Source organism: Lutjanus erythropterus, chromosome 13 (genome assembly GCF_056507025.1).
Source record: "Lutjanus erythropterus isolate fLutEry1 chromosome 13, fLutEry1.hap2, whole genome shotgun sequence".
Lineage (NCBI taxonomy): Eukaryota > Metazoa > Chordata > Actinopteri > Lutjaniformes > Lutjanidae > Lutjanus > Lutjanus erythropterus.
Window position 1 is genome coordinate 24318243 of NC_139329.1, and position 10838 is coordinate 24329080.

The following is a 10838-nucleotide window of genomic DNA, read 5'->3' on the forward strand; positions in this document are numbered from 1 at the left end:
CAAACAACAACAATAACAAAAACGGAAAACAAAACTACATTCCCGAGTTTGGGAGAATTTTCGGCCAGAGATGTCTCAAAGTGCCAATATATATATATATATATATATATATATATATATATATATATATATATATATACCTCTAAAACTAACACCAAAATGATCTAGATTAATAAATAGCGCATATATTCTACTTTAGGGTGAACTGTCCCTTTAAGTCATTTACCAAGCAGAAATGGAAAATATTTGCTGCTTCTCCACCTGAATTCTAAATGTATATATATATGTTTTTGTTTTGAACTGTGGGTCTGACACAAACACACACACACACACACACACACACACACACACACACACACACACACACACACACACACACACACACACTTTCTTTCCCACTATTTCTGACATGCTATAGTCTAATCAATCCACCCATTAATCAAACAAATATTATGACAGAAAAAAAATCATTAGTTCCATTTTTAGATCAGACTAGGGAAGCTGAATTAAGGCATTTTCTAACGGATATTTTCATTTCATTTTTCGTTTCTGGCTCTAATTCAACTGCTTCAGTAATCCAACACATGAAGGTGAAAGTTGCCCTCACTTAAATTCAAAGGCAGAGCAAAGTGGTTGCTTCTCTTAAGATAAATGGGTAAAATTAAAAGTTCATAAGAGGGGAATTATGTATGTTCAGACTGAGGGCAAGAATCCACAATCCTTTTAATAAAATGATTTATTCATTAGCGATGAAAACAAATATTACATGAACATAATAGGCTACTCTTAATAGAATATGTCGCTACTTACAAGGTCGCGGATGTACTAGTTAATTTAGCCTACTAACTTCTGTGGTATTTCTTTTCAAGTCTTCAGAAACAAATAGGCAGGGTTTGACCGCTACAAATAATTATATTCCAGGCCTATTTCAATGCACAAGCTGTTTATAGTAATTCCCACTCACTCGTTTAAAGTGCATAACATCCAAAGTGAGCTATATTGGCCTGCAAAGACGGACACAGCAAAAGTAGTAGGCTAATTCACAATACTGAGAGGAGAATGAGCAATGAATTGGCTAGTCAGAGCTGATATTATTGACAAAATAAATAAATAAATAAACCAATAAATAAAACGAAATAACAACCTATAACTATTACAAGATACATACATCGTCATTGCACTTTGCCACAAATAATAATAATTAATATCATCAATGGTATCATTTCAGTAAAACAAATTTCACCGTATGCAAGATGGTTACATAAATACGGAGGGTGGGGATACACGTCTTTTCTTTCTGTCTTTCTTTTTTTTTTTTTAAATGTTACAAGTAATTACAAGTTTGTCGTCTTTCAGCTTGATTTCATCAGTGTCCCTGGAGGTGTCCCTTGGTTTGACGGAAGCTGTAGATGTGTCCTTTATTGTTCCTCTGTCGTATAAACGTGTAGTGAAGTGATTCAGGGTGGCAGCAGAGGAGATTTGAAGGAGCAGGAGCCGCTGCAGTGGCGAGGAGTCAACATCTTACACGAGAAATGGTGTAAAGCGTCGTGAGCTTCTATGAGGAAGGACATCAATCAATCAATAGTGTACGTGCACGTGAGTGTAAATTTGTCTTATTGAAATTACTGAAAATTATATATAAAATAATAGTTATTATATATAATACAACACGCAACAGATTCATTTGCACCAGATATGTTTGAGTTGAACACAGTTAAACAATAAAAGGAACAATTAGTTAAAGGCCATGCTCAAAATTGCCGTGACACAAGTTTGGATCGTGGTTTTATCTGTATTCTGGATATATGACAGATAATTTTGTGTCTATTAGCCTCTGAATGCAGAAAAATAATCTGCACACAGTCCTGGCTGCTATTCCACCTGACTTTACAACAATTACTTTACTTAACTTCTGCGTCTACTTCAAGTGTCCACATAACCAAGACGTTAAAAACATGGTCATTAAAGTGAAATAAATGTAAGGACATAAGTTTGATTTTGACATGGGTAGGGACATAAAAGGGGTCTGCAACCGGAAGTTGCCTTTATGATCGCAACTGCATGTCAGACAGCCTTTATTTCCAGATATAACAGCCAACACATTCATGAAGGGAGTTTTTTGTCAGTGTGTTCCTGTGAAAATAATCATACAATTTTGATTATGTGAACCAACAGTACAGTTTAACTTACTTCATTACAGAACATTTTAACAGACTATTCAGCGCTATACCAGCCTAACATTTGTCACATTAGGCTACCGAATCTCACTACTAAAATATCACCCAGCAATTAGTCAAGATCTGTTTACTGTTTATGTATTAAATAGACACTGACAGACAGTAGTGGTTATATTTTAACTTTTTCTATCAAAGTTACTGATGAGGACGATTCAGTATAGTGACATATCCCCACTATCCCTACTAAATACATTCAACAACAAACGTTATGTTTATTTGTAATTTCCACCAGGTTATGAACCTACGTCTGTATTTAATTAATATATAGGAATTAATAGTAAATATCACATCCAGTTAAAAATGTTTGGCACATAAGTGTAAGTGGTTCACGTGAATTTAACAGGCCACTTCTTTGCTTATCAAAACGGTAAATGTTATCCTGCACAGACAACCCAGACAAACCCTCGATATCCAGTACACACAGACCATTTTGAGCGTCATCAATCACTTCAGCAAACACGCCACAGTAAATCTGTAAATCCACAGTATAAAATGAAGGCAGCGCTGCTGTATCCGCTCCCTCTGCTTTATTTGTCTCACCTCTGACGATGTGGAGCTGCTGAACCATCTCCTCCCTGTAGGAAAGTTCCCGTTTCATTTGATCCTGAAAATTATCTGAGGAACAAAGGGCAGGGATAGATTTGAGTCAGTAGTGTAGGTTAAAAACACACACCACATCCAGTTTCAAAAATTTCATATTAAAAAGGCGTTAATTTAACCATTTTTACTGCCTAAAGTAGCGAAAATACTTTTTGATTTACAAAGGTTTGCTGATATTTGTCATAAATATTCACGTAAACATAAAAAAACCAAAAGTCATCATTTGAGTTTAGATGGAAGTATTCCCCATAAATTCTCGCTTTAAGAAGAGTGACGCCACTAAATGCATGAAAGTAGTACGGGTAGAAGATCCATCCGCCTCTAGAGGGCGCTGTTCTCAAGATAAAGCGACAAACTAGGCACCGACTTAATGTACAAACTCAAAGGCTCCTAATTGCAGCAAAAACTGTCTTGCTACGGTGAGGAAATAATTAAATCCTTGCTTTGAAATTAAGATTAGGAATTACCTTAAAAAAAGATATAATAATTCTGATGAAAATTTTGACGAATGAATTAATTAGTTATTAGTTAAAATTATAAAGTATAAATGAAAATAAATATACATATATTAAAAATACCCTAAGCCCCCTTCATACAAACTAGCAGAGAATAATCTGGTAAATCCTTTGTCAGGACTTGTTTGGAATTTTTGTTGATGCTGTAATTCCCATGTTTCCATTTATAGATGAGTTGTATCTTTTTTTCAGACTAAGATTAGACCTACAAACACAGAACCAGCACCCAGACTAACTGCATACCTATTAGCTTCACTGCAAGACCTGATCCTTTAACAACCAACCTTATTGGTAATAATAAAGTGGAATAAAAATATGGAAATGTCCAATGCTTCAGATAAACCAGCTGTGCTGCTGTGTCATTAAATTATGCTTTGTGTTCATCAAACTCCCAACAACCATGGATCCTGGACAACAAAATACAACTTAAAGGCATAGTATGCAGGATTTTTCTTTAAAAAAAAAGAGAAAAGAAAGAAAGAAAGACCCATATGAGTGGTGGTGTCTGTATCTGCAGAGACTCTCTCTTTGTCTGTATTTTATTTTCTCATTATTTTGCATATGTTCAGGACACTTTACCAACCCAAAGTGTCTGTATTTAATGAAATGGAAACGAGGCCCAACAATCAAAAGACTCAACAATATAAAGTGTTAAATAATAAGTGCACACTTCATTTTATAATTCTGAATTACTTTCTAAGACGTCCTTACTTTACATATGTGACGTTGCACAAAGGTGAGACAAAATAAAAATGGTTTTAAATAAGAACTGACAAACAGGTCATATTTGAGCTATTATTTTCTGAAATAATCAATATCCAGAGTCTATTATTCACCTACAATAACAGGCTATATGTTTATTTTCATGCCACACGCAGACTGATTTGGACTGTATGTGTTGGTCCATGTAACCATTTTGATAAAGACTTTTTAATTGCCGTGCACTAAATGTCCCTTCTTTTTCTCTTCCTGGGGGTTTGAATATTTGCCCAATTTAATGCACACTTTAAAACTAAATTTTAATTGGGATATACTGCTGATTATTTTTTCCACTTTCTTTTCCAGTTTTGCTTTTATGGAGGCCAATTCTGTGCAGCGCACCCATTCTCCATTTTCATATGAGATTCTCAAACAGCTTTTCAGCAAAGCAGAGTGTGAAAAGAGTTGAGTAGGTGAGAGGTCTATAACCTTCTTGGAGAGATGGTGGAGGGTGTTTCAGGACTTATTGTCAGTTAAAAATACTGCAGCAGTCAGAATGTGAGAGATGCTTTGTCCTGCAATTCAGCTGAGCTTCATATGATCTTTGCAGCATCAGTCTGGGGTTTTTTAGACAGGGTCACATAGGCTTTTGTGAATTCTGTAAATACAGATGTTCTGAATGCAGATGGAAGTTTTGTGTAACAGTTTCATTGTGTTGCCATTCAAATCAGCTTAATATAAATTCTGATGTGATATTTAAATTTAGTAAAACTGAAATTCTCCTCAACTATTATATGAGGATTTTGTACACTTTGGTATTTTTTTTTTCACTGAATCTTTTTAAAATTTATGTTTGTCCACATATAAAACTGGGGCCCAAAATATCAGCAATTTCACTTTCTCTTCCCTGCAGAGAATATTTTCTAGGAATGCACAAATGTTTTGGACAGAAGGTTAAAATCATAATCCTCTCACATCAGTGTTAAAAGAGGTTTTGAAAAGACGTCTTCCCAAGGGAGCGTGTCCCTGAACCACTTTGCATTTTTGGAAAAATGGTGCCCTTTGACGGATTTTTGCACCGCAGAGAGAGAGGACATGCATGCCACAGTAGGGGTGGATTTGGTCGTGGCATGGCTAAGGGTCATGTTTTGGCCTGACTCAGAAACATGGCAGAAGAGGGACACTTAACATGCACCAGAAAGACTTTTGAGTGTATGAATTTGGTGATAAAAGCCAAGATAGTGGGAAAAGCACTGCTGCAGAATTTAGCTTACCTTTCAAGTTTTGAAATTCACGTTCCAGCTTTTTCCTCAGCTCAACTTGCTCTAACAGCTGCTTCTGCAGTTCCTCTAAAAAGCAGACAAAAATAAAGGGATGTTTGAGGAGGAGAGGTACAGACTTTTGTATTAGCTTCCTTCTAAGATATTTTTCTATTTGTTTTATACATATATATTGTTTATGGAAATGTTCTATTTTCCACAACACATAGAACAAATGACCAACTAGATATGACAAAGTAGAACAAAATAAAACATACTGCCAGCTCACAGAAAAGGTGCACATGTGCATGTAAATATGTATGATAACTGAAATGTGCACAAGTGATTGAGGGTCAGAAATAAATTACAGCTACAGTTTTCTATTTTTAATGGCAGTGATGAGCCTAATCCAGAACAGGTTTTACAGGTCTTCTATTTTATGGGACAAATCCCAAATAATCTGCCTCAAGGTAAAAAAAACAAAATTAAAAAGAATTTAAGGTATTCTCTCATTTAGTTTAAATTGAGTAAGAAATTAATTAAGGTTTTATATATTACAGCACAACGTGATATAGTCTTTATATTGTATTTATATATACATACATTAGTCTAATTTAACGAATTCTAACAACAACAATAATAGGCCTACGTAATAGGCCTATAATAATAATAATAATAATAATAATAATAATAATAATAATAATAATAATAATAAATAGAAAAGCGTTGTTATCTGCCAACCATTTTATCTGACAGTAAGACAGCGTCTTACCTTTTGCCAGACTTTCTATGGCTCTTTGTGCTGGTAGAGCTCTGGCTGGCGCGTCCTCGCCTGAATACACAAAAACTTAATTATAGTTCTCTATGTACAAAAAATAGACTTTTAAAAGAATCTCCCAAAGCAGAGCTTATAAGACTAAGAAACCCTCTTCGCTGACCTCAGTCCAACTTACCCTCATCGGTGTCTCGCTGGATCTCCTCGCTGCTTTGTTCATTAAAAGATTTCGTTTCGATCTCCTCCACTGTGGAAGACGGCTCTTCTTTACTTGAACTCTCATCTTAAGAGAAAATAAATCGATGTAATTTCTCCCCTCTATTCGGGTGTTTATCTATCAGCTATTTTTTGTAACAAAAGCAGAAAAAAAAAGTCTAACCATTTGCTGTAAGTACTCCAGTCTGGTAATTCGCAGGTCTGAACTGATACGGACTGCTCCTTTGTTGCAGCTCACCCCTCTCCGGTGTGTACACCTAAAGAAGAAAGAATCACCACTTCTTTGAGCTCTTAAAATTACAAAAATAATTATAATGAATTAAAATAAAATTCAAAATTAATAATAGAAAATATACTCTACGTTGTAGTGTATATATTTTTATTTAAATGAATTATTTATGTTTTTTCTAAATGTTGTGGACATGCTGTTTGTTGCTGCTGTTACACAGATTTCCCCACAATAACACAGAGATTAAAAACACACACAAGCCAAGGAAAGAACCCCATTTTGCAGGAAACTTTAGTGCAATATTACATCTTGAATTATGGCCAGTGTTTCTCAGCTATAAGTCACTCACTTCAGTGAAAGACGCAGCTATGTGGGTGTCTGACAGCTGCTTGTCCTGCAGTTCTCTGTCAGAGGACTGGGCCATGTGCAGGCTCATTTTCTGGCTCTCCTGCACGGCCTTGGAGGAGTCTGACCCGTTTGGAGAAACACTGTGCGCCAAGGAGCCGGGGGGAGTCCGAGGACACACCGAGGACAGAGGCCGGGAGTCCTCTTCCTCCTCCTCTGCTGTTTTATTCGTCTCCACGTCCACGTCTGGCTCTCCCTCGCTGTCCACGCAGGGGGACATGGATCTGTAGGATGAGCTCTCGCTTAAAAAGTCGGGAGATAAGTAGCCGGTGCGACAGCCGTTGTACGCGCCTCTGTTGCCGTACAGCTTGGCGATGCAGTCCGCGTCTTTAATGACGGGTCTGAACGCGGACACGTAGCTGATCTTCCGGGGTGGGAGGGTCATCATCCCCTCCAGCGGCCTCGCCTCGTCCCCGGACTTGTCGTCTTCATTACGCGTGGACTGCGTGCTGGAGCACCGCTCGTTCTCCACCATGCTGTCTTTGGACGTGTTGGTGCTGCGGTCGCTGTGCTCGGATATGTCCACGTCAGTCTGTCTGGGGGGACACAGCAGCTCTGTGGGGGGTTTGTGCTGAGCAGTCTGGGGGTATGGAGGCATCGGCAGCGCGCCGGCCGCGGGCCAAAACATGGGGAAAGAATGATATGCGCTGTCCTTGGTGCCCGGCCACAGGACGCCAGGGAGACCCGCTTTGCTCTGCTCTCCCATCATGCTCTCTTCTTTCTTCTGGCACAGGCCGAACGCCGGGAAGCCGTACGGGTGAGGGAAGAGCGGCGGCGGGATCTTCTGCAGCATCCCGAATCCTTTACTGGGTACTGGGATGACCGGGTAGCTGCGGGTGCTCGCCATCCCGCCCCGGTTGTCCTCGCAGCTGAGGATCTTTGCGGGTATCTCGGGTGAGTCTCGGGGTCGGTTGGGTCCTTGTGGTTTTAAGGAAGAGCTGGACTCCGATCCATTGCATGGCAGCGTCCTTTTGCGACTGCCACCGTTGAACATGGCCTTCACGTCTTCCCATGCGTGTAAAATATCTGTCTGGCTGCTTTTATCTGTTAATTTGAGGTGTCGTCTCCACGAATTAAAATTAGCCGCGTCTGGCTGCGTGTATTTAGACTCTGGTGTGCGATGCGAGTGAAATATGAATTTATTTGGAGAGAAATACATGTTGCAATAGGAGCACTTGATACACTTGGCCCTGGAGCTGTTGTATCTGGCCGGGATGAAGCTGCCTCGACTCCCCCAGGCGCATTCATGGGACACATCAAACGCAAAATTTTCTGGAAGTTTAGGAGGCGAATGAGCTCCAAGGAACGACTTACAAAGTCTCTCGGCCTCGCGTTTCGTGATCATCCCGCAGCGCCTGGAGGAGATGGGCATGGCCCCGGCCCTCCGCAGGATCTCCAGCTGGACAGGGGTGCACTGGACGCAGGTGATGCCCAGCGCCACACGCCGGTTGTGGATCTCGTTATAGCTGTAATTCTTCAACAAGGTGTTAGATATCTGCGCAAGGCAAAGTCTCTCCATGCCATCGATCACCAAAGACACGATCGGTATTCCGTACAGCACCGTCTCGCCGACCTGGTTGGGCTTCAGGTTCTTGGCGTTCGAGTAGGAAAGTTCTTGTTTGGAGGTTATTGGCGAGGAGCTGGACTCTCGCCCCGCAGGTATGGAGTCCATCCTTGGAGGCCAGGAAGCTGCAGAGACGACGTTTAGAGTTAATATGTGAGTTTTTGACAAAAGAATGAGCCTTAATACAGCACTTTATGTCATTATTTCACAGTGCAGGGCCTCATTTAATTTGAGTGGTATGAACACTATTTTGTACTTTTAGACACCGATTCGTAGATATTAAAGTAGACCATTATTAAGACAAAATGTCTGTGACAAAATGTTGCTGTGCAAATATATTAACTGCACTTAAAACTTCTATTTAATTCATTTTATTTGCCTCCAACTTCAGCCTCTCCTTTACTCTTAACATGCGACTATCTGCAACTTTAAATTCTGAATAATTTCATTTTGTACTGGTAATTCAGTTTAGTTTAGTTTAATTCGGTCATGTTTCATCTTACAGCTTAAATAATGGTGTAAATAAATCAAAACAAGGGCAATTTCAAGACAATTTCAACAGACTGAGTGCGAACAACGTTATAATGGATGTATTAAGGTCATGACACAAACACAGGCTGTATCACACTGTCTGCGTCTTTAAATTCTGAATAATTGAATGTCTATAAGCGTAAAAACGGTGTAACGGATGCATTAAGGTCATGACACAAACATCGACTGTCATAATGTCGAAACCAGTTTCCCCAAACTCACCTCTAATGTCCGCGCAGCTCCCCTCCGTCGTGACTGATAAAGCTGTGATCAAGTGAGAGTCGGAGCGATAAGAGGGAGAAGTCTACTCTGCGCTGGAGGATGTAAAAGATGTTTGCGTTAGGAGGAGTGGGACGCAGTTGTCCGTGCAGCAGCACCGCCTCCCTCCTGCTCCTCACTCTGTGTGTGTGTGGACGGTTTGTGTTGCTCCGCCAGCAGCAGCAGCAGTATCCACATGGCAGGCAAGCAGACTGGAGTACAGCCCCCTCTACGACACCGACAGCAATCAAGTGACGGCAAAACTTATGGCAAAGGCACTCCCACTCACAGGCAGCCTGCATTAACTATGGATTCATGACCAATGAAGACGGTTTGAGTGTTTGGTCTTACAGAGCAGCCTGCAGGAACACGCATATGGATGCAAAAGCGGTGAAATTATCTGCACATGTTGTTTAATTCAGCCTGTAGGTTTAAATAAATTCTCTATTTAACGAAAAAACATTTAAATTAATCTTTCACAACTCATCGTGTCCACCATAATGCATTTAATTAATTCTTTTGCACTTTGCTTGACAGAAAAAAACGCAATGTTATTGGCATTATGCATGTAGGAGGCTGCAGTGGGATTTGGCATATCGCTTAAAAAAACAGCAGGGACCCACGGACACATTGTTGTGTGCATGCAATCTGAGGGCCCGCCGATGAATGCGACGTGCAGGCTTTCAACACGTGCTGAGTTCCCACGGATTCATCGTTTACAAGCTACACATCGCCTACACGCGTCCCGACAATAACCAGCTGCTCTGAAGGTCACTCTCTGTGATCTATCTGCACGTATAGTTTTTTTTTTTCTTCCAGCTGAAAGAAAAAAATTAGACAAAGGGACAACGTGGACAGCCTTGCCCCATACGCGGCGGGTTTGAAACTTTTTAAAGTCAATAAAGCTTCAGGTTAATACGTTTTTCCTCATCTGGCACGCTTAAGCAAGGCGCGCCGAGCACTCGTGTAATATTGATGAAAGTAACAGGACACGTTGCTGTTGGTCCTGTTGACTTGAGTGAGACAGAGCTGTGCAGCAATAATGATAGTTTGTTCATAATTATTCACTATAAGAGAGGAAGATGCATTGTTATATTCGTTATAGGCAGCATATTTGAAGAATTATTTGGAAATATTATTAATAATAATAACTTAATAAAAAAAAATGGAATGTGAGTAAAACGTAAATAAAAACGGAATTAATCAAATTTAGATTGAGTGCATATTTTACAAAAAAGATTGAGTTTATCAGTTGGAATGTTAAATATCTTTTCTTCGCACTGCATCAAATTGAACAAAGGTCGAAAACGATTTGCACGTCATTGCATTGTGTTTTTATTTCATGTTTCACACAACGTCCCAACTTTTTTTGGAATCGGGAAAGTACGTCTGGTCGTTTAAAATAATAATTTGGTCGAAGAAAAGTGTCACAATGCAAATAAATATGCACATAAACAAAAATGTTATTAGTTATGCTTTTTGGTCACATTATAAATGGGAAAATAAAACTAATTCAAATGTCGGAATTTTCTTCGTCAACTTCGTCCCAT

At 39.4% G+C, this 10838-nt stretch overlaps 1 protein-coding gene across 3 annotated transcripts; it reads right to left on the reverse strand.

Annotated features, from left to right (window-relative positions):
- Nucleotides 1–721: 721 nt before the first annotated feature.
- skor1b (SKI family transcriptional corepressor 1b) lies at nt 722–9575 on the reverse strand. Of its 3 annotated transcripts, none has more exons than XM_084733978.1 (8): nt 9253–9570; nt 6880–8624; nt 6465–6558; nt 6264–6368; nt 6083–6142; nt 5326–5400; nt 2778–2852; nt 722–1552 (listed from the first exon to the last, which is right to left on the reverse strand). In XM_084733978.1, the coding sequence occupies exons 2-8, from the start codon at nt 8605–8607 to the stop codon at nt 1458–1460; spliced, it is 2232 nt and encodes a 743-aa protein (XP_084590104.1). In that variant the 5' UTR covers nt 8608–8624; nt 9253–9570; the 3' UTR covers nt 722–1457. The 3 variants fall into 3 exon arrangements, with proteins under 3 accessions (XP_084590104.1, XP_084590103.1, XP_084590105.1); XM_084733977.1 differs by having other exon boundaries at nt 722–1555; nt 9253–9569; XM_084733979.1 differs by lacking the exon at nt 6083–6142 and having other exon boundaries at nt 722–1555; nt 9253–9575.
- Between the last annotated feature and the right edge of the window lie 1263 nt (nt 9576–10838).